The sequence below is a fragment of the Schistocerca gregaria genome, chromosome 11 (genome assembly GCF_023897955.1).
Source record: "Schistocerca gregaria isolate iqSchGreg1 chromosome 11, iqSchGreg1.2, whole genome shotgun sequence".
NCBI classification, from domain to species: domain Eukaryota; kingdom Metazoa; phylum Arthropoda; class Insecta; order Orthoptera; family Acrididae; genus Schistocerca; species Schistocerca gregaria.
In genome coordinates, this window is record NC_064930.1 from 115,160,311 (window position 1) to 115,183,228 (window position 22,918).

The following is a 22,918-nucleotide window of genomic DNA, read 5'->3' on the forward strand; positions in this document are numbered from 1 at the left end:
GATTCGATTCCCAGTGAGTACCAAACATTTTTATCTAGTGGGAAGATACGGAAACAGGTCAATTCAGGCTTGTGAGACCAACTGTGAAGCTGCTCTAATATAAAAGCAGCAAAATTCAAAAATGGTTCAAATGGCTCTGAGCACTACGGAAATTAACATCTGAGGTCATCAGTCCGCTAGAACGTAGAACTACTTAAACCTAACCAACCTAAGGACATCACACACATACATGCCCGAGGCAGGATTCGAACCTGCGACCGTAGCAGTAATGCGGTTTCCGGACTGAAGCGCCTAGAACCGCTCGACCACAACGGCGGCGCAGCAAAATTGTCGCAGAAGTAACGAAAGTAGCGTTATAGGCCTTGCACGAGGCTGGTTAACATTCGACTTTTATTTATTAGCAACGAAAGCTTCGGCATTTCTCTTTTTTTTTTTTTTTTTTTTTTTTTTGGGGCGGGTGGGAGGTGGGTTTAGACAATGAGATGCTTGACGCATTACGTTTAGAGGTCTCATTCTTTGCACGAGTACATTTCTATAGCTTTTAGATCTGCCGCTCTTTAATTAACAACAAAAGTTCGCTTTTCCTTGTGTCCACGTACTTTTAATTTTTTTCTATCTAGTGATACTCTGGAGATTTACTGTTATACTCACAGAGGAGAACAGAACATGAATTTCCTGGTATTGTCAAAATATCTGATAAATCGCTGATTAATAATGCATTTAGCTGTATCGTCAGTGAAATGTTTATTGGATGCATTGTACTTGTTCTGCTTTGGGGCAGACACTTGAAACCTTCTCCACTCGGCATCGTGTCCATCCTTCCGTAATTTGCACACCACTGACTTACTTAAATTTTGGTTGTCAATATTTGCTTCACCTTCCATCGCCTTCTGTGTCGGCACTAACACACCTTTCTCATTTTCGTTGTCAGTGGCATTAATGCTGTTAAGCGCAAGCTGTTGCGGCTGCCCGCCAAGGTGTTTTCTGCCATCACTTTTCACGGTCGCGCTGTAAGATAACAATGTGCGCTACTCTGAACTGCGACGATGTTCTGTCCCATCACTTGACCAAGTTAGCGCCCGCGTAACCGATCCGCCTTGCCGTGTAATGATTCTATTTCAGCAACCAAGTCAAGGAAGCGAGTCGTTCCTTACCGCTATGCAACCCGCTTCACTGTACTGCAGGAAGTGTTATCTAACTCATCCACCGCAGGAGTTTGTATTACAGCGGATGACTTACTGAACAATATTAGTGTGAAATTAGTAGGTTTAAAGATCAGTAGACAAGGTCTTCAGAAAACTAGAGAAGGCGACTCAGCCGTATTCTTTTCAATGGCGTCATGCTGCTACCGATAATGTTCGTGTGTGATACTCCACAAGGCAGCAGATGCAGTAGACATCGGCGTCCAATTTGATGCCGGAAACGAAGAGAGCGAGCAAGTAATGGCGCCATACCTCATCACCGAAACCAAAGAAGTTCCGAACAGAACCATCAGCGGGGAATTCTATGCTGACTCTTTTGGGACGAAAGAGGCGTCATTTTGGAGCATTACGTGCCTAGAGGGACCACTGTCACCAGCGCATCATAGACAGATCTCCTAAAAAATCATAGCGGTCGTCGGAATATCTGGACCACAATGGAAATGGATTATTCAGAACTTCCTAGTAGACACAAGTCAAACACTTCAGTGAAATTGTCAGCTGTAGAAGTAACGTCTTTACCATCCCAGGACCTGAGTCGTAATAAGGGACATGGCAGGGAGGGGGATAGTAAGGACAAGAAAAAGGTGACGATGGTGGACGAAAGAGGATGAAGAAGAAGAAGCAGAAGCACAAGAACGAGTAGGCAGTTTTATTTCAAGTTTTTTTTATTGGTTTGATGGGATGTACCATGAATTCTTCTCTTGAACCAATCCTTTCATCTCAGAGTGGTTCTTGCTCGCTACATTCTCTGTTACTTGTTGGATGTTGGATGCAGCCCCCTCTAATGCCATGCAAGTTATTTCCTGGTGTCTCAACACGAGTCCCATTATCCTGGCCCTTCTTGTCAGCGTTTTCCATATGTTCGTTCTTTCGCAGATTTTGCTCGTCACCTTATTCTTTATCATATCACTCCTCCTAATTTTCAACATCCTTCTTTAGTACCACATCTCAAATGCTTCCATTCTCCCGTTGCGGTTTTCCCGGTGCAAGTCATTCGCTTCCATACAACGGTATTCTTCAAATGCACAGTCTCGGAAATTTCGTTCCCAGATTAACGCCAACGTTTGACAGTAGCCGACTTCTCTTGGAGAGGAATCGTCTCTTAGCCTGTGCTAGACTGCTTTTCACCACGGTGAAACTGTCAGCTGTAGAAGTAAAATCTTCACCATCCCAGGACCTGAGTCAGAGTAAGGGACATGCCGGGTAGGGAGGCAATAAGGACAAGAAAAAGGTGAAGATGGTGGACGAAAGAGGAGGAGGAATAATAATAATAATAATAATAATAAGAAGAACGAGCAGCTGTCACAGCTAGTGGCTCACAACTCCGACCACGCGTGCATGCTGCCAGCAACCCCGCCATGACCTCACGCCGCGGAGACTTCTTCGCTGCTCTCTCGCAACCGACCGACTGCTCACACACACCACCACACGGAAAATATAGCGGTCACACCAAAGATGGTACAGCAGTACTCACTGCGTACTTGCGTTGATACCAGAACGATGAACCCACTCAGAGAATGCCCCAGACCCTTCCGACAACTCTTGCAGGGTCTTGTGTTAATTTACTTACAAGGTAGGAGAATTCCTTCACGTCATTTGCTTCTTTGTCCCCAATCTTGATACTGAATTTACCCCTAATCACGTTTCTGCAAGTCTCCCTTACTTTTGCTTTTCTGTGCTCATTAGACACGTCATCAGGGCGTCCACTGAGAGGCGACATGTTGCCTTTTCAGACGACTCACGTTTTATGCTCCATCACCGTGAAACACCTGAAAGCGAACACTCTGCAAGAATGGCCGGAAGGGTCTGGGGCATTCTCTGAGTGGTCTCGTCGTTCTGGTATCAACGCAAGTACGCAGTGAGTACTGCTGTACCATCTTTGGTGTGACCGCTATATTTTCCGTGTGGTGGTGTGGCAGAGCAGCGAGGAAGTCTCCGTGGCGTGTGGTCAGGTCGGGACCGCTGGCGGCGTCCACGCGCGGTCGGGGCTGCGAGAGCTGCTCGTCGCCCACCAACCTGGATACTGGAGTGGAGTAACCAGTGAACCTGTCACGGAAGCTCGACCCTTTTAACATCTCTTCGTCGATTGCCGGTTGTTGCATCCTGGGCTGTCCCTGCGAGCAGCAACATGACGGTGTGTTGGAGTTGGCAAAAATTTTGCAGCCGTCTCCTTGCATGGCGTTTAACCTTGGAAATGATTATAATTCATTAGTGAAGTGCACCAGCGGTATCTTCTGCCTTGTGGCCTTTATCATTCCAGTTACCTGCCCTCGTCATTAGCGTAGTTTTCCGGCAGTGTTTTTTCCTCACCTTGTTTATGCTCTCTGGCATGGCGTGTAGTTCGACAGCTTCATGTTGTTCTGCTTCTGTTCTCTTTGAGTCGTTACTGTGCCTTGACTGTGTTTAGATGCCAATTATCAAGATGAAGTGCTGCTGCGATCTTCGTCCTCGCTGATATTTTCGGTTGCCGTGCCGTTGGTTGGGTGGAAGGGGAATTGATAAGGTTGTTGGTTGGTTCTTCAGCCGAGCGCAGGTCGTGCTGCCACCTAATTATTTAATGTTATGCTAGGCTGTCTGTCTCACGTGACCTGTTGTAGAGTTTCCTACATACGCCGACCTTTTGAACACTTCTGAGCACCAATGTTCTGTTTGGGATTGTGATTTTCTTTTGTCGCAAGTTCTGTGCAAGGCCTTTAGCTGTGTATTAATTAAGTTTGTTTTATTGTTCAGTATGTGGCCTTCAGCCCAACCTTACGTGAAATACCTTAAGATATGGCCTTCAGCCGTCTGAAGTACAAAAAATCATCATTTGAAAATTTATTATACAGGCCTTAAGCCTTGAGTTGTTCTATGTTGCAGTATATGGCCGTCAGCCGAACCTTTTGTGAAATATTTTAAGATTAGACCTTCAGCGCCGACAGCTGTGGTCGAGTAGTTCTAAGTGCTACAGTCTGGAACCACGCAGCTGCTACGGTCGCAGGTTCGAATCCTGCCTCGGTCATGGATGTGTGTGATGCCCTTACGTTAAGTAGCTCTAAGTTCTAGGGGATTGATGACCTCAGAAGTAAAGTCCCATAGTGCTCAGAGCCATTTGAACCTTCAGCCGTGTGTATTCCTTCACGAAACTTTGATAACTTGTGCTCTGGCTTTCAGCCGTATTGTTTCTGATTTCCTTTAAGGACATGACTGATTAAATGTTTTTAGGAAATTAAGTTTGTATATTTGTACAAGAAGCAGCAACTGATGTGGGCCCCATTCCACAACCTGATCCGCTCCGTCCTGCGAAACCAGATCTCACGCAGTTTCCTCCCTATGTAGGTCGGCGTCAACAAAATATTTTCGCATTTGGAGGAGAAAGTTGGTGATTGGAATTTCGTGAGAAGATACCGTCGCAACGAAAAACGCCTTTCTTTTATTGATGTCCAGCCCAAATCCTGTATCATTTCAGCGACACTCTCTCCCCTAGTTTCGCGATAATACAACACATGCTGCCCTTCTTTCAATTCTTTTGATTACTCCGTCAGTCCTATTTGGTAAGGATCCCAAACCTCGCAGCATTATTCTAAAAGAGGACGGTCAAGCGTAGTGTAGGCTGTCTCCTTTGTAGGTCTGTTACATTTTCTAAGTGTCCTGCCAATAAAACACAGTCATTGGTTAGTCTTCCTCACAACATTTTCTACATGTTATTTCCAGTTTAAGTTGTTCGTAATTGTAACTGTTAGGTATTTAGCTGAATTTATGGCTTTTCAATTAGACTGCTTTATCGTGTAACCGAAGCTTAACAAATTCCTTTTAGCACTCACGTGGATGACCTCACCCTTTTTGTTATTCAGGGTCAACTGCCACTTTTCGCACCATTTAGATATCTTTTCTAAATCGTTTTGCAGTTTGTTTTGATCTTGTGATGACTTTAATAAATGACAAACGACAGCATAATCTGCAAATAACCTAAGACGTATGCTGAGATTGTCAGCGTTTTTATTGATGACGAACAACAGAGGGTCTACAACACTGCCTTGGTGAACGCCAGATGTCCCTTCTGTTTTATTCGATGACTTTCCGTCAGTTACTACTAACTGTGACAGGAAACCACGAACCCATGTAAATAGACAGTCTGTAGTAACTGTGCACTTTTGCATTACGATTAGGTTTGTTCACTCTGGTCTCGAAAATCCATGCCCTTTTTATTAATTATTGGTGTAATCATATACATAAGGCCATCAAATGATGATACTTTGGCTCGCTTATTGACAAGTCGCTTAGCAACTTTTGATTTGTCAGTGTTCCTCCCTTCTTATACCAGCCCTTCTACATCTACTCCTCAATCTTTCTTCACACGAGCCCGGAGAGAGCCGACGATCAGATAACAGCTGCTGTTCATATCCGCCTTGTTTGCATCTGCTGAGATTTGACATGTAAACTGCACGATACAGCTTCGCCGTATACAGCCAACCGTCAATATATTGCCCAATATTACTAACAATCTACGGGTCGCTTAACTCCACCGCCACGTTTCATGGTCGCAGTTTGTTTTTGTGCGAGAGTAATTAAAACTTTATGACGATCTCTGGTAGCATGTGCAAGGGGAATCCCCGAACAGAGAGAGAGTGTGTTCTTGCCGAGCGCGTCGTATGTATAAGGCAACCCTGACGCAGCTGCGTCCTGAGTTATGGGCGCCGAGCCAGTTTAACGGTCGTTTTATGGCCCTCCCTCCCTCCCCTCCCTTCCCCTCCCACTCCCTTACCCCACCCCACCCACCCCACCCACCCCACCCCACCCTCGCCTGCCTGCTGCATACATTCAGGGGCAGACACTGTGTGGCCCATTACGCTGCCACGGCAGAGCACCTCTGGGGCGAAGCGGCTTGTGGCTGCGAGCAAGTAGCTGAGGTGTGGGAGGAGGGGGAGGAGGAGGGAGAGGATAGAGGAAGAGAAGAAGACGGGGAGAGGGCGCCCGGAGTGTCTTGCATATGCGCGGCGGTGTGAATATTCATCGCCCTCTCGTCTTGCCAGACCGCCGTATTTCTCTGCACGCCAGTCGCTTGCGTATCCAGACTGCGCGGGTTGCCTCTCTCTCAGGCGCCGACCGTCGCGAATAAGCAAATGTCCTTCGCCACGACGACGTGGAGGAATATGTATGGAGTGAACATTCAGTTGCGCGAGAACAGAATTTTTGTCGCCAACATAACTTCACTGGGAAAAATATATTAGTCACCCCTCCTCTCCCCCCCCCCCCCCCCCCCACCGCACCGTAAAAGAGCACACTGGTCGCTCTGTACACTGCGTAGAACTCGCGCCAAGCGATTACGTGATTCTCTGCCGCTTGTGTAATCCCTACCAGTAAAATAAATCAGTCGGTAGTTTGAAATCAGGGCAGAAAAGAGATTCATAACCATACCATACCATAAATGAAGTTGCCAGATTTGATGTCTGTCCAACCTATCTACAAGGCACTGGAGCCCAAGTAATATGGCATAACAAGATTCTGACAGGGTCTCGAGTTCATTCTCACGCTTTATCAGTCATAGTTCGTTTCAAATCCGGCATGCTGCTGTCAGTGAATGTGAATCATCTCGACCGGTTTCTGAGCGCAAATAGTGAAGGAAACTGCATGCAATGGATATTTGGGGACCGATGCATTGCAAAAGCCATTGCTCACAACAGTGCATAAACCTGTTCAGTGAGCGAAACATCGCAAAAACTTGACGATAATTGACTGAAGGTCGTGTGTGGTCCGACAAGTAATGATTTCTCCTCTTTTCAACTGAGGCAAGTGTCGAGTTAGCCTGCACTCATTGACGTTACCACGAATATAAACCAGGGCTTTAATTGTCGATAGTGAAGTGTTGCGCTTTCTTCCATACCTCCATACCTTCCTTATCAGTATGCTGTGGACACTCCCATTTTCCAGCATGACAACAGCCCTGTTCATAGGTAAGTGCACATACATTCATGATCTGATAGAGATTCAGGTGGGCTGTCATAACTGAGTGGTCCCACTAATACACCTCATTTCAGTTCAATATAAAATGCTTCAGCATAGAAATTGATGTATATTGATCAACATAAGCAAAATGTGGTAGCTCTATAGTGTAGTTATCAGAGAGCAAATTGGTTAGATGGTGTCGAAGAGGGCCTGGAATAAGAACTGGAAAATCATTAATGCATAATTGTGCCATCTGGTCCAAAGTCATGGACAGGGGACTAGAGAAGTGCAGAAGGAGAAAGAGAAGAGAGAAAATAAGAGAATAGGAGGGGAGGGTGAGGAGTAAAACAAGAGGAGAAAGGGAAGAACATGATGAGAAGGAGAAAACGTGGTACTAGCAAAAGATGATTGAGTGAGATGGCGCAGTGGTCAGCACACTGGACTTTCATTTTGGAGGACGACGGTTCAAACCCTCATCCAAACATCCTGATTTACATTTTTTGTGATTTCCCTAAATCGCTTCAAATCGCAGGATGGTTCCTTTGTAGGGCACAGCTGACTTCCTTCCCTAATCCGATGGGACCGATGACCTTGCTGTTTGGTCCTCTCCCCCAAGTCAACAAATCAAAAAGATGTGTAAGCCTGAAAGGTGAAGGAGAGCAAGATGAAGATGTGGTGAAGGTGAAGTAGAGAATGATTGAATTAAGGAGGAGAAGAAAAAGTGTAAGAGACTATGAAAACGAAGGAGGTGGAGATAAGGAAAAGTAGGATAGGAGGTGCAGTTGCATTACAGAGATGAGGAGGAATTGAAAGTGTGAAGAAGAAGAAGAAGAAGAAGAAGAAGAAGAAGAAGAAGAAGAAGAAGGAGAGAGAGACAGAGACTTGAAAAAGAAGAAGAGGTAAGAGGAGAGACGATGAAAGGAAGAAGAGGAAGAGGTGGAAAAGTAAAGGAGAATTAGACAATAAAAGATCCGTCGTACAACAGGGAGAGTAGTTTGGTGGCGAAGTTAGGTGTTGAGGTTGGAGCTGGACGCACCTGCGCTGGTGCGTGCCCCTGCCCTGCCAGCTGTCCGTGCAGAAAGAGGCGCCACGTGCCGAGCCGGCCCTCCCACGTGTAGCACACGTGCAGCCAGGGGTAGAGGCCGCCGGGCTGCGGGCCCAGCGCCGGGTCGGACAGCGGCACAGAGAACACGGGGATTCCCACCAGCGACAGCCGCGCATGCGCCGTGAAGCCGTTGATCGCAGAGCCTGGCTCCAGCCACGCTTGCACCAGAGGCTCCGTCTCGTGGCCTGCCGAAAAAGAAAAAGGCAAAAAAAAGGTTACGCCTGACTTCGTGTGCAGCTCGAGAAAACTATCATAATTATTCACAGTGCTGGCCATCAAAAACTGCAACACCGTGAAGGCAGCATGCAACAAACTTCCAATTGGTAAGAAGTGAAGTGCATGGTTGGATACGTAAATGATAAGCATTTCTGAGCAACCGTAAAAATTAGGTAAGTGTACCGCCGTCTACCATTCTGTACATAAGGGAATTATGAAAAGGGATTTCTAATTCAGAAATAGATTTTGAATGTCTGTTTCTCGTGAGGACTTCGTATTTTGGATCATGTAAAGATGACCAGCATGTGTCAGGGTTCGACATTGACGAGATCGTAATGTATCGAGACTGGTTTATCGTTCAGCGATATTATTGCTCCTGTTTCTCAGGATCCCACAAGTGTCATGAGAATGTGGAATTGATGCGTTCAGGAGGGACACACTCAACGCAGTGCAGGAACTCAGTGGCCCCACGTGAGTAGTGCCTGAGAGGGCAGACATATATTTAGCTCAGCCAAGTGGGATCGTACAGCCACATCACGTATCTTGAGTCAAGAAACGGGCTTGTTTGCAGCGAGGCAAGTATCCACACAGACAATGCGTCGATATCCGGAGCGCCACAGACCGCCAGCATGGCGGCCATTGTTGTGCCTACCCGTGACATGACTACAGAGAGAGGTGCGCAGACAGTGGTGCGTGCACACAGCACCAATATGGGCACAGTAACGGCAGCACATCGTCTTTTCAGACGAGCTTCAGTGTTGCGTGCAGGCATCCATAACGTTATCTTCCAACAAGATAACGCCAGGCCATATGCTGACTGTGTTGCCCTGCCCCGCCTCTATGTAGAGGATGTTGTAGTACCATCCTGTCCATACCAGTCTGCTGCTGACCACATCTGGCTACAGAAAGACTGTCACATGACCACTCAGCACACACTATGGCTGATGGACTCTGGCACACAGCTAGAGCAACATGGAATGATGGCATATGGCATACTCATATCTGCAATCCACGATGAGGTGGAATAGATGCCGCGCGGGATTGGCCGAGCGGTCTGAGGCCCTGCAGTGATGGACTGTGCGGCTGGTCCCGGCGGAGGTCCGAATCCACCCTCAGGCATGGGTGTGTGTGTGTTTGTCCTTAGGATAATTTAGGTTAAGTAGTGTGTAAGCTTAGGCACTGATGACCTTAGCAGTTAAGTCCCATAAGATTTCACACACATTTGAACATTTGCGGAATAGATACTCAGCCTGTTTAGAGTTATTGTTGCTCCCAGAGGTAGCACACTGTGTACCCACAAACCACTCAATTTTGTATTCTTTCTATGATGATGTGTGAGCACTGCAAGTAAAATTACGTTATTTCTTCTCGTTCCCAGTGTTGAAATTTTAATGACCAGCTGTATATATAACAGAAAAGAAATGATGCTCTTCCCTGTAATGTGAAAGATATTCTCTAAAGTTTGTGAACAAAACAGAGCCTAGATCACATTGTTTAATATTAGGGCTATTATGACTGGTTTAGGTCAAATTTGGGCAAGCCTTGGAGACGACGGTAGCTATTATCGGTGGTTAGTTTCAGCCGTGTTATGCGATGTTTACAAGGCAGGTGTCTATAATGTCATCTTCCAACAAGATAATATCAGACCACATGCTGACCGCTTTACCCTGCCTGAACTACAACGCCTGTTGAACATCGCAGCAAATTTTACGAAAACTTTCACTGGACATGCTGTACACTGTTGTATACTGTACACTGTTGTATACTGTACACTGTTGTATACTGTACACTGTTGTATACTGTACTAGTTTTTCAATAGCCTATTGAATTTAATCAAGAAAGTACACTGTCTGGTGGGAAAAAAATACAGATTTTAAAGTCTAATTAGATAATAATGCTATAAAGCAACCTATCAACTACGGAAAAGCATATTAAATAACTGGTGTGAGCACGCAAAGCTTTGTAGTCACATGTAATGAATACTACCCTCTTGAGTAAAGACGTACTACTTACGTGAGTAGGAGAAGATGGGGTGCGGGTTGGTGAAGTTGGTAGACCTGAGCCACAGGCAGAAGGCGAAGTCTTCCAGTGGCGGAAAGTCCACCTCATACTTCAGGAACTGGAAAGAGTTTTGAATATGGTGATTGGAAAACATTGTAAAAATGATTTAAACAGTAGCATAATAGTCGGCCGCTGTGACCGAGCGATTGTAGGCTCTTGGTCGCAGGTTCGAATCCTGCCTCAGGCATGGATGTGTGTGATGTCGTTAGGTTAGTTAGGTTTATGTAGTTCTAAGTCAAGGGAACTGATGACCTCAGGTGTTAAGTCCCATGTTGCTTAGAGCCATTTGAACCATTTGAACTCTCCTGTATTGAGAAGTCGCAGTGTCACGGTGAGCCTGTGTTCTGCACATACAGCATTTCCCAAGTGAGTATTCCGTTGTGCAATATGAGAAGTCACTTGACTGAGTCACTGCTGAAATGTACACTCATCCATTCGTAAGTAATTTAGATAAGACCTGACGTCCTCCATTTGCAGCTGTCGTAACAAATTTTGCTCAATGGTTTTATTATCTCGACGAAAAACCCATGGCTTCACGCGAGTGTGTTTCCTTTTTTCCGCACCGATTTTCTTCCATGTGTACACACAATGCAATTGTAGCGCATAACAAGTTGATGTCGTTTGCCATATTGAAATTTGACAAAAAATATGACCCCTTTTTCACGCCACGTCAGATATCTTAGTCAAGGAAATTAGATGAATGCTTGATCATATTTTTTTTTGCCGAAAAAGTATGATGATGTAATATGGGCCTAAGCTTGGACTAGATGAGGATGAGGTGACAAATCCGCTAACTCGGGGTACTAATCACAATTCACATGAATTAAATTGAAGAAAATTAAATGTACTGCAGTGCCACCTAGACACACACTTGCTATCTACATTATGTGATAAAATGTGTCCAGACACCCCGAATATACGTTCTTCATATTAGGTGCATTGTGCTGCCACCTACTGCCAGGTACTCCATATCAGCGACCCCAAAAGTCATTAGACATCGTGAGAGAGCAGAATGGGGTGCTCCGCGGAACTCACGGACTTCGAAAGTGGTCAGGTGATTGGGTGTCAGTTGTGTCATACGCGAGATTTCCACACTCCTAAACATCCTTCTGTGCAGTGTTTCCGATTTGATAGTGAAGTGGAAACGTGAAGGGACACGTACAACATAAAAGCGTTGACTGACAGAGACCGCCGGCAATTCAAGAGGGCCGTAATGTATAATAGGTAGACATCTATCCAGACCATCACACAGGATTTGCAAACTGCATCAGGATTCACTGCAAGTACTATGACAGTAAGGCGGTATGTGAGAAAACTTGGATTTCACGATCGAGCGGCTACTTATAAGCCACACATCACGCCGGTAAATGCCAAACGACGCCTCGCTTAATGTAAGTAGTGTAAACATTGGACATTGGAGGAGAAACGTTGTGTGGACTGACGAATCACGGTACACAATGTGGCGATCCGATGGCAGGGTGTGGGCATGGCGAATCCCCGGTGAACGTCATCTGCCAGCGTGTGTAGTGCCAGCAGTAAAATTCGGAGGCGGTGGTGTTATGGTGTGGTCGTGTTTTTCATGGAGAGGTCTTGCACCCCTTGTTGTTTTGCGTGGCACTATCACAGCACCAGGCCTACACTGATGTTTTAAGCACCTTCTTGCTTCCCACTGCTGAAGAGCAATCCGGGGATGGCGACTGCATCTTTCAATACGATCGAGCAACTGTTCATCACGCTCGGCCTGTGGCGGAGCGGTTACACGACATCACCATTTCTGTAATGGACTGGCCTGCACAAAGAGTCGTGACCTGAATCCTATACAACACCTTTGGGATGTTTTGGAACGCCGTCTTCGTGCCAGGCCACACCGACGTAAGTTTAAATGGTTCAAATGGCTCTGAGCACTATGGGACTTACCATCTGAGGTCATCAGGCCCCTAGAACGTAGAACTACTGAAACCTAACTAACCTAAGGACATCACACACATCCAAGCCCAAGGCAAGAGTCGAACCTGCGACCGTAGCGGTCGCGCGGTTCCCGACTGGAGCACCTAGAACCGCTTAGCCACCACGGCAGGCCCGACGTAAGTCATTTTGAGCCAGGTGTCCGGATACTTTTGATCACACAGTGTATAATAGCCGATAGCCACTCACCTGTATGTAGTTCTTCTGCGTCAGCGCCACCTTGAACAGGTTGCCCGCCGCATCTGCCGGTCCAAAGAGCAAGTTCTCGGAGCTCTCCAGGAGGCTTGTCTTCCCACTGGAACTCTTTGCTACCGAGGGCTGCAGCAGTGCTGTCAACGTGACAGCGGCGAAGAGGGCGGTTGTCCAACTTGCCAGTGCCGCCATCTTGGCATTTTTGTTCTGACCACTTGCAGACTGTCACACGTATTTCTTCTTTTCTTTTTCCACCACAGAATTTATCACTCTTCCTTCTTCTCCTCTTCCCCCTTACGAGCAGCCCAGTTCACTGGTATTTTTCTCTGTCTGCCTGTATTTACTTTTCCTCTAACACACTGCACGTCTCCGCCACTATATTCAGTTAACAGGAAACAGATGCTCTGCTAAACTCCCAGTCCTTGACCTTGTAAGTTTTCATTTACAGATTTTCTGTGCTCCTTCTCTAGTTTTGCTGCCTGTCCAAGAGAAATAGGTAGCACCTAGCTAAAATCTGTAATAGTTGTTATTTCACCATGTCACTCCACGTTTGATGTTCTTGGCATCAATTGGAGACCTGTAATGACAAGAAAGAGTAATGTTAATGAAATGATTATGTGCGTCTCATCTAGCTGTTTTCATCATTTGTACTCTTTTGGCCAGAGACAATTTTTCATAGAAATATACACTGACGAGCTCTGGGAATTTTATGAGACAGCCATTCACCACTTTGTGTCACAGTGGGACAAGTGTCTCAACAGCCAGGGTCAATACTTCTAACATACGGGTACTGGTTTCTGTAGTTATGTCCCTGGCTCGTTTCTTTTTGAACACCCCTTACATATTCCGTCTGGAATTAAGCCTTTCAATTCGTCATGAAGGTATCTCGGAGCCGCTCACTTAATTTGCTACTATTGATGCGCTGGACGCAGAAATACCCTGTTAGAAAGTCAACAGCGAGGCGACCTGGTAATCTGTTTGTCCGTCTGTTGCGAGTGAGTTGGCCGCGCATTAGCAGTGGCGGTTACGTGGCAGCCGTAATGCGACTGGAGCGTCCAGGTAGCGCTGCGTCACGGAGAACCGCTTCCGCAAAGTGTTTGAGAGCGTCGCTGCGTCACCAGGTCAGCTCAGAGATCTTTCTGTTTGTCGGCCTGACCGGGCAGGTATAAAATAAATGCAAAATCCCGGCAGTACAACACTGTCATTAGGCCAGAGTCCCTTTATGCTTCAGTATGTCTTTAGCGAAACACGCTGAGGTGACAAAAGTCACTGAATACCGATATCCACAGATACAGATGGCGGCAGTATCGCTTACACAAGGTATAAAAGGACACTGCATTGACGGAGCTGTTCGGATACGGATCCTCTACACCTCCCGCAAACTAGATCCCCCTCACCCACTCGCCTCTCCCATCCTCTCCCACGCGTGTCCGCTGCCGCGCCTGTATTCCCACATCCCACCTGCTCTCCATCTCTCCATACACTTGCCCAAGGTGGCTTCCACCAACTCCCCCTCCCTGATGATTCTCTTATCCCCTCCATCTATCCCTCCTACCAACTTCCATCCTCCTCTCCTGCATCCTATGTTTTTCTCCCTGAGGGCACCCTCTCTCCCTTCTCTCCCTCCTCCCTTCCTCTCTCCCTCCCTCTCCCCCTCCAGGCTTCCCCAACCCCCCTACCTTCTCTCCTCCCCCTCCCTTCTCCCCTCCCACTGGCGTCTTCACACTCCCCCCCCACCCTTCTCCCCTCCCACTGGCTTCTTCACACTCCCCCCCCCCCCACCCTTCTTTCCCTTTTTGGCAGGTCCCCAGACTCGCACACGAATAGTGAACTTTTGGCGAGCCGGAGATCTTCGCGTAGTGTTTGTGTGTGTGTCGTCGTGTTCGTGTTCCAGTGTTACTCGTTTGTCCTCCAACGTTCGCGTGTGCCATCTGTCCTCACTGTGTGTGAACATTTTTATTTTGGACTCTGCGCCCATGAACGGCTCCGTGTGTTTTAATTTTGTATGTCTACGATTGTATATCCACCCTGTCTGTACTGAGATTGTCTTCTTTTGCCTCATTAGTTTTCTCTGTGCCGAACAGCGGCGTAATGTGCCGCTGCTGGCCTACCTGTATCAGGTGTGAAATTACCAATAAAGAAAAAAAAAACAAAAAAAAACGGAGCTGTCATTTGCACTCTGGTATTGGGTATTAAATTGGGGACCTGGAAACGACGGAGAGGCTTGGTCCCGCAGTAGCCCTCTGTGGTCCACAACCCCACAACAGGCGACAGCAGTCCACCCACCCCACCGCCGCCTCACGCCGTGCGGTTGGGCCCCCCTGTGGATCCGCCGGGCGGATTCGTGCCGGGGACCAACACGCTTTCCCGCTCGAGAAGCAGCGCGTTATACCGCGCGACTAACCGACGGCCGTACTCTGGTGATTCGTGTGAGAATATTTCCTACGTGATTATGGCAGCACGAAGCCCGCTCGGCTAGCCACGCGGTCTAACGCGCTGCTTCCCGACCGGGAAGGCGTACCGGTCCCCGACACGAATCCGCCCGGAGAATTAGTAGTCTTTGGTTCATTGGTAGAATGTTAGGAAGATGTGGCTCATCTGTATTGGAGACCGCTTATAAAACACTAATACGACCTATTCTTGAGTACTGCTCGAGCGTTTGGGATCCCTATCAGGTCGGATTTAGGGAGGACATAGAACCAATTCACAGGCTTGCTGCTAGGTTTGTTACTGGTAGGTTTGATCATCACGCGAGTGTTACGGAAATGCTTCAGGAACTCGGGTGGGAGTCTCTGGAGGAAAGGAGGCGTTCTTTTCGTAAATCGCTGCTGAGGAAATTTAGAGAACCAGCATTTGAGGCTGACTGCAGTACAATTTTATTGCCGCCAACTTACATTTCGCGGAAAGACCACAAAGTTAAGATAAGAGAGATTAGGGCGCGTACAGAGGCATATAGGCAGCCGTTTTTCCGTCGTTCTGTTTGGGAGTGGAACAGGGAGAGAAGATGCTAGTTGTGGTACGAGGTACCCTCCGCCACGCACCGTATGGTGGATTGCGGAGTATGTATGTAGATATAGGTTCCATCTGCCTAAGTTACACAAGTCAGCGATTGCTGCGTAAACACTGCCTCCACGTACACCATAATTACTGTACCACGCAAACATTGGGGATACACTCGTCTGGAATGAGACGTTCTCGTCGGGGGGGGGGGGGGGGGGGGGGGGGGGTCCACTGGGGCCGAACCGCACAATAACCCTGGATTTGGTGAGTTTGGTGAGGGGCGGCGGTGGAGTGGGTGGACTGCTGTGGGGTTGTGAACCCTGAGGGCTACAGCTGAACGAAGCCTCTCCGTCGTTTCTAGGTCCACGATTCAATACACAATGACAGCACGATCGGAATTTACAGACTCAGAACACAGAACAACAGTTGGAGCTAGACTCGTGAAACGTTCCATTTCGGAAATCGTTGGGGAATCCAGTACAGCGAGATCCACAGTGTCAAGAGGGTGTCGAGAATAACAAATTTCAAGCATTTTCTCTCACCATGGATAACGCAAGGGGGCGCAGAACTCATTCAGGGACGTACCCGTTAGGATAGTTCGGCGAAATTTGGCGCTGATGGGTTATGGCAGCTGATGGGCTACACGAGTGCCTTTGCTAACAGCACGACGTCGGCTGCAGCGCCTCTCCTGGGATCGTGACCGTATGGTTTGGACCCTAGACCACTGAAAATCAGTCACCTGTTCATATGAGTCGCGCTTTCAGTTTCTAAGAGCTGATGGTAGATTCGAGTGTAGCGCAGAACCCACGAAGCCATGAACCCAGGTTCTCAAGAAGGCACTGTACAAGCTGGCGTTGGCTCCATAAAGGTGTGGGCTGTGTTTACATGGAATGGACCGGATTCTCTGGTCCAGCTGAACCGATCGTCGACTGTAAATGGTTATGTTCGGCTACCTGGAGACCTTTTGTAGCCATTCATGTATGGAATTTTTATGGATGACATGTGCCATGTCACCGGGCCGCAGTTGTTCCCGATTAGTTTGAAGAACATTCTAGTTCTTGTGAATGGTTTGGCTAACCAGATCGCCCGACATTTCATGAAACGGGTTTCAGGAATTACTGCAACCACTCGCAGTTGTTTCTTCAATTTTTATTTATTTATGACCGGTTTCGAAACGCCTGGCGATTCATCATCAGATGATACAGTTTAGTTTGGAGTATACTTCAATGGCAAGGCGATTCGAAACCGGTCATGAATAAATAAAAATTGTAGAAAAAACTGCGCTTGGTTGCAGTAATTCCTGAAACCATTTGCAGTGCTCCAAATCCAGTGCCCTGCACCGGCACCCACTCTCGCAGCTATGGACGACTGTGGACAGAGCAGGGTTCAATATTTCTGCAGGGAACTTCCGAATGCGTTGTTGAGTCCATGCTACGTTGAGGAGCTGCATTATGATGTGCAAAAGGAAGTCCGACACGATATTATGAGGTAGCTCGTGCCTTTTGTCACCTCACTGTGCAGCGGAACAATTAAGTCAAATAGATAAGAAAGATGGGAAAATAGTGAGGTGAATCTCGGGAGCAAAATATGGCGAATTGAAATTTAGAAGTATTGAAGTTCATGAATGTTAAAAAAAATGTTCAAATGTGTGTGAAATCTTACAGCACTTAACTGCTAAGGTCATCAGTAGCTAAGCTTACACACTACTTAACCTAAACTATTCTAAGGACAAATACACACACCCATGTCCGAGGGAGGACTCGAACCTCCGCCGGGACCAGCCGCTCAATTATGAATGTTCAGAACGAGTATTAGACAGTATGACAAAAATGTATTCTGTGAATAGCTAAAAAGGCTAGATGAGAGAAGAATAAGAAAAACACATTTTTATGATTTTTGACAGAAATCGGAAAATATGAATGACGTCGATCAAAGAAGTTAGAGCACACGTGACAAATATGTTAATAATATAGGAAAAAATAAAGAAAAGAGATCAGACATAAGCGTAAACTTTCAAGGGCTTCCAAGAGGAAACAGGAAAAATACAGGCGCAATAAGAACAGAAAAAAGACACGTGGAAAGAATGATAAACTACTGGAAACCAACGAAGAAGAAAAGGAAGACGCAAATCATTTCATGTGTTCCTCAGTAAGACAAAGCAATTACAAAAAAATACAAGTTAGCAGACTGCAGCTCATGAAGTGACAGCAGTGGCTGAGAAGTGAGAGAGATAGGATTGTATCCCCGTACTCTTCAGTCTGGACATTGAGCAAGCAGTAAAGGAAATCAAGGAGAAATCTGGGATTAAAGCTGAAGGAGAGAAAGTAAGAATTCTGACGTTCGCCAATGCAATCGTAGTTTTGCCAGACACGGCAGAGGACTTGGAAAAGTAGTTGAACGGAACGGATAGTGTCTTCAGAAGAGGTTATAAAAGAGGTTTAATGTGTCGTAAGGTTTAATACTGGGCATACTGAGGGAATTTGTTTAGGAAATGGGACACTAAAAGTAGTAGATGAGATTGTACTATTAGGGTACAAAACAAGTGACGATGGCTGAAATAAAGAGGATATAAAATTCGGACTAGCAACAGCGAGAAAAGCGCTCCAGATGTAGAGAAATTAGTCAAAATCTTAAGTAAATTTAAATTTTAAGAAATCCCTTCTGAAGGTACACTCCTGGAAATGGAAAAAAGAACACATTGACACCGGTGTGTCAGACCCACCATACTTGCTCCGGACACTGCGAGAGGGCTGTACAAGCAATGATCACACGCAGGGCACAGCGGACACACCAGGAACCGCGGTGTTGGCCGTCGAATGGCGCTAGCTGCGTAGCATTTGTGCACCGCCGCCGTCAGTGTGAGCCAGTTTGCCGTGGCATACGGAGCTCCATCGCAGTCTTTAACACTGGTAGCATGCCGCGACAGCGTGGACGTGAACCGTATGTGCAGTTGACGGACTTTGAGCGAGGGCGTGTAGTGGGCATGCGGGAGGCCGGGTGGACGTACCGCCGAATTGCTTAACAAGTGGGGCGTGAGGTCTCCACAGTACATCGATGTTGTCGCCAGTGGTCGGCGGAAGGTGCACGTGCCCGTCGACCTGGGACCGGACAACAGCGACGCACGGATGCACGCCAAGACTGTAGGATCCTACGCAGTGCCGCAGGGGACCGCACCGCCACTTCCCTGCAAATTAGGGACACTGTTGCTCCTGGGGTATCGGCGAGGACCATTCGCAACCGTCTCCATGAAGCTGGGCTACGGTCCCGCACACCGTTAGGCCGTCTTCCGCTCACGCCCCAACATCGTGCAGCCCGCCTCCAGTTGTGTCGCGACAGGCGTGAATGGAGGGACGAATAGAGACGTGTCGTCTTCAGCGATGAGAGTCGCTTCTGCCTTGGTGCCAATGATGGTCGTATGCGTGTTTGGCGCCGTGCAGGTGAGCGCCACAATCAGGACTGCATACGACCGAGGCACACAGGGCCAACACCCGGCATCATGGTGTGGGGAGCGATCTCCTACACTGGCCGTACACCTCTGGTGATCGTCGAGGGGAAACTGAATAGTGCACGGTACATCCAAACCGTCATCGAACCCATCGTTCCACCATTCCTAGACCGGCAAGGGAACTTGCTGTTCCAACAGGACAATGCACGTCCGCATGTATCCCGTGCCACCCAACGTGCTCTAGAAGGTGTAAGTCAACTACCCTGGCCAGCAAGATCTCCGGATCTGTCCCCCATTGAGCGTGTTTGGGACTGGATGAAGCGTCGTCTCACGCGGTCTGCACGTCCAGCACGAACGCTGGTCCAACTGAGGCGCCAGTTGGAAATGGCATGGCAAGCCGTTCCACAGGACTACATCCAGCATCTCTACGATCGTCTCCATGGGAGAATAGCAGCCTGCATTGCTGCGAAAGGTGGATATACACTGTACTAGTGCCGACATTGTGCATGCTCTGTTGCCTGTGTCTATGTGCCTGTGGTTCTGTCAGTGTGATCATGTGATGTATCTGACCCCAGGAATGTGTCAATAAAGTTTCCCCTTCCTGGGACAATGAATTCACGGTGTTCTTATTTCAATTTCCAGGAGTGTATTTGTCAGAGTTCTAGCCTTGTACCGAACTGAAACTTGGATGATGAGCAATTCAAACAAGAAGAGCTTTGAAATGTGGTGCTGTAGAAAAAAGAATAAAATCAGATCGAATACCAAATGAGATGGTACAGAATAGAACTGGAGAAAAAAAAACTTTTGTGGTACAACTTGAGTAAAAGGAAGATCGGTTCATAAATCACATCCTCAAGCATCAAGAAATAATTTGTTTGATAATGCAGGGAAATTGTGTTTGGAGGGGGCGGGTTAAATTAGTAGAGGGAGGCCGAGAGATGAATATAGTAAGCAGGTTCAAATGAATGTAGGCAGTGGCATTAGTGGAGAGATGGAGAGACTTGCACAGCATAGAGTAGCATGGGGATATGCAAAAGACCAATCTCCGGAACGCTGACCGGAACGACGACGACAACGGCGGCTTTCGAGGAAGAGTCAGTCGACATACAACTTTCTCCCACGTACATCTCGCGAAACTGCAAAGACGGTAACATTAGAGAAAATATGGAGCCTTGTCCAATGTCATTCTAACCACACACGATTTGCGAACAGAATAGGAAAGCGGAAAACGATGTATGTTCCAGAAGTAACCTCACCCATTACACTAGAAAATGCCATACAAGATCTGGATATAAATCTAGAAGTAGAGCTAACGACAGTGGCAGAAATCCATCTCTCATTCTAGAGGCATATATAAGGTCTGCATCATCACCGTTCCGACAGTTCCGGAACCTACAGAAAATTGGAATAGAGATCAAGATAAACATAATTTCCACCCTTTTTATTGCTCATGAAAACCACACATTGCATGTTGTACCACAATACAGCGAGACCTTGAGAGGTGGTGGTCCAGATTGCTGTACACACCGGTACCTCCAATACCCAGCAGCACGTCCTCTTGCCTGCATTCGTCGTGGTTTAACATCCACAAGTTCATCAAGGCACTGTTGATCCAGATTGTCCCACTCCTCTACTGCGATTCGCCGTAGGTCCCTCACAGTGGTTGGTGGATCACGTCATCCATAAACAGCCCTTTGAATCTATCTCAGGCAAGTTCGATAGGGTTCATGTCTGGAGAACATGGTGGCCCTCTAGTTGAGCGATGTCGTTATCCTGAAGGAAGTCAGTCTCAAGATGTGTACGATTGGAGCGCGCGAATTGTCGTTCATGAAGACGAATGCCTCGCCAATATGCTGCCGATATGGTTGCACTATCGGTCGGAGGATGGCATTCACGTATCGTACTGCCGTTACGGCGTTTGCCGTGAACACCAGCGGCATACGTCGGCCCCATATAATGCCACCCCCAAACAGCAGGGAACCCCCACCTTGCTGCACTCACTGGACAGTGTGTCTAAGGCGTTCAGCCTGACCGGTTTGCCTCTTAACACGTCTCCGACGATTGTCTGGTTGAAGGCATATGCGACACTCATCAGTGATGCCAATCCTAAGCGGTCCAATAGCCATGTTGTTGGGCCCATCTGTACTGCGCTGCACGGTATCGTGGTTGCAAAGATGGACCTCGCCATGTCCGTCGGGAGTGAAGTTGCGCATCATGCAGCCTATTGCACACAGTTTGAGTCGTAACACGACGTCCTATGGCTGCACGAAAAGCATTATTCAACAGGGTGGCGTTGCTGCCAGGGTTCCTCCGAGCCATAATCATCAGGAAGCGGTCATCCACTGCAGTAGTACCCCTTGGGCGGCCTGAGCGAGGCATGTCATCGACAGTTCCTGTCTCTCAGTATCTCCTCCATGTCCGAACAATATCGCACTGGTTCACTCCGAGACGCCTGGACACTTCCCTTGTCGAGAGCCCTTCCTGGTACAAAGTGACAATGCGTACGAACCGCGGTATTGACCATCTAGCCACGGTTGAAGTACAGACAACACGAGTCGTGTACCTCCTTTCTGGTGGAATGACTGGAACTGATCGGCTGTCGGACCCCCTCCGTCTAACAGGCGCTGCTCGTGTAATGTTATTTACGTCTTTGGGCGGGTTTAATGACATCTCGGAACAATCAAAGGGGCTGTGTCTGTGATAGAATATTCACAGTCAACGTCTGTCTTCAGACGTTCTGGGAACCTGGGTGATGCAAACATATATGTTGAAAGTGTGCGATGTCTATTGCCCATGAGACTTTGCGTTCAGGTGACGTCCTGTCGCGTGTGTGTGACGTCACTAGATGACGTACCTCACTCATGTGCAGCGGTTGGGCTTGTCGGCTGTAATCTCACGGGCAGGGAGCAGTGGTACACAAAACTCGACTGGGCCAATCTGTTTTCGTAAAAATAAACAGCTTTATCGTAGTACTGGATTACCGCGATCACTACCGTATCACATCGGGAAATGCAAGATCGAAAACAGAGTAGCGTACCGGTGCGATTTGTAGCACTGGCCCCTACGAGTGACATTAAGGTGGACAAACCCAGACACTGAGCTTGCTGCGGAGTACCTCATTTGCTGACATCACATGTTCCAATATTTCTCATCGACTTTTCTGGCGTTTTGTGGCATTTGTATGTCCAACCCATTGACAATATGCACATGTTGGAGGACCGTGTGAGTAATGCGTGGGAGACAGTACAAGTGGAGCCATGTGTATCTGAAAAAGTGAGTGACTCGCTGAGGAGGAGAACTGAAGAGTGTGTGAGGGTGCGTCTTAACCACGTACAGCACTGGCTATAGTGCTTCTCCGCAACGGATAAATGAGAGGACAGATTGGCCCATATCCCAACAGGTATTGGTTTCTGGACAAGTCATCATAGGAACTTCCTTTGCAGTTTTCATCAATTCTACCTCCTGTAAGAGTATGTGACAACTGATTACACATGGGTCAGTTATTACAGACCAAATTTGATAGAGCGATTGCAAACAGTATTCAGTGCATACTGATAGATCGGTAAGAATAACGTTGTTGTTGTTGTTGTTGTGGTCTTCAGTCCTAAGACTGGTTTGATGCAGCTCTCCATGCTACTCTATCCTGTGCAAGCTGCTTCATCTCCCAGTACCTACTGCAACCTACGTCCTTCTGAATCTGCTTAGTGTATTCATCTCTTGGTCTCCCTCTACGATTTTTACCCTCCACGCTGCCCTCCGATGCTAAATTTGTGATCCCTTGATGCCTCAAAACATGTCCTACCAACC

At 47.4% G+C, this 22,918-nt stretch overlaps 2 protein-coding genes across 2 annotated transcripts in view; one reads left to right on the forward strand and one right to left on the reverse strand.

The window, feature by feature from the left end:
* Positions 1-22,918, forward strand: part of LOC126295230 (uncharacterized) — a 2,305,622-nt gene that overhangs the window by 1,890,153 nt on the left and 392,551 nt on the right. The window lies entirely within an intron of this gene.
* The window catches only part of LOC126295232 (uncharacterized), a 150,419-nt gene that overhangs the window by 14,273 nt on the left and 113,228 nt on the right, over positions 1-22,918 (reverse strand). Inside the window, exons 2-4 of the mRNA XM_049987582.1 lie at positions 12,664-13,243; positions 10,462-10,567; positions 8,164-8,417 (exon numbers count right to left, since the gene is read on the reverse strand). Coding sequence (XP_049843539.1) covers positions 8,164-8,417; positions 10,462-10,567; positions 12,664-12,858 — 555 coding nt within the window. The 5' untranslated portion in view covers positions 12,859-13,243. The remainder of the gene's footprint in view (positions 1-8,163; positions 8,418-10,461; positions 10,568-12,663; positions 13,244-22,918) is intronic.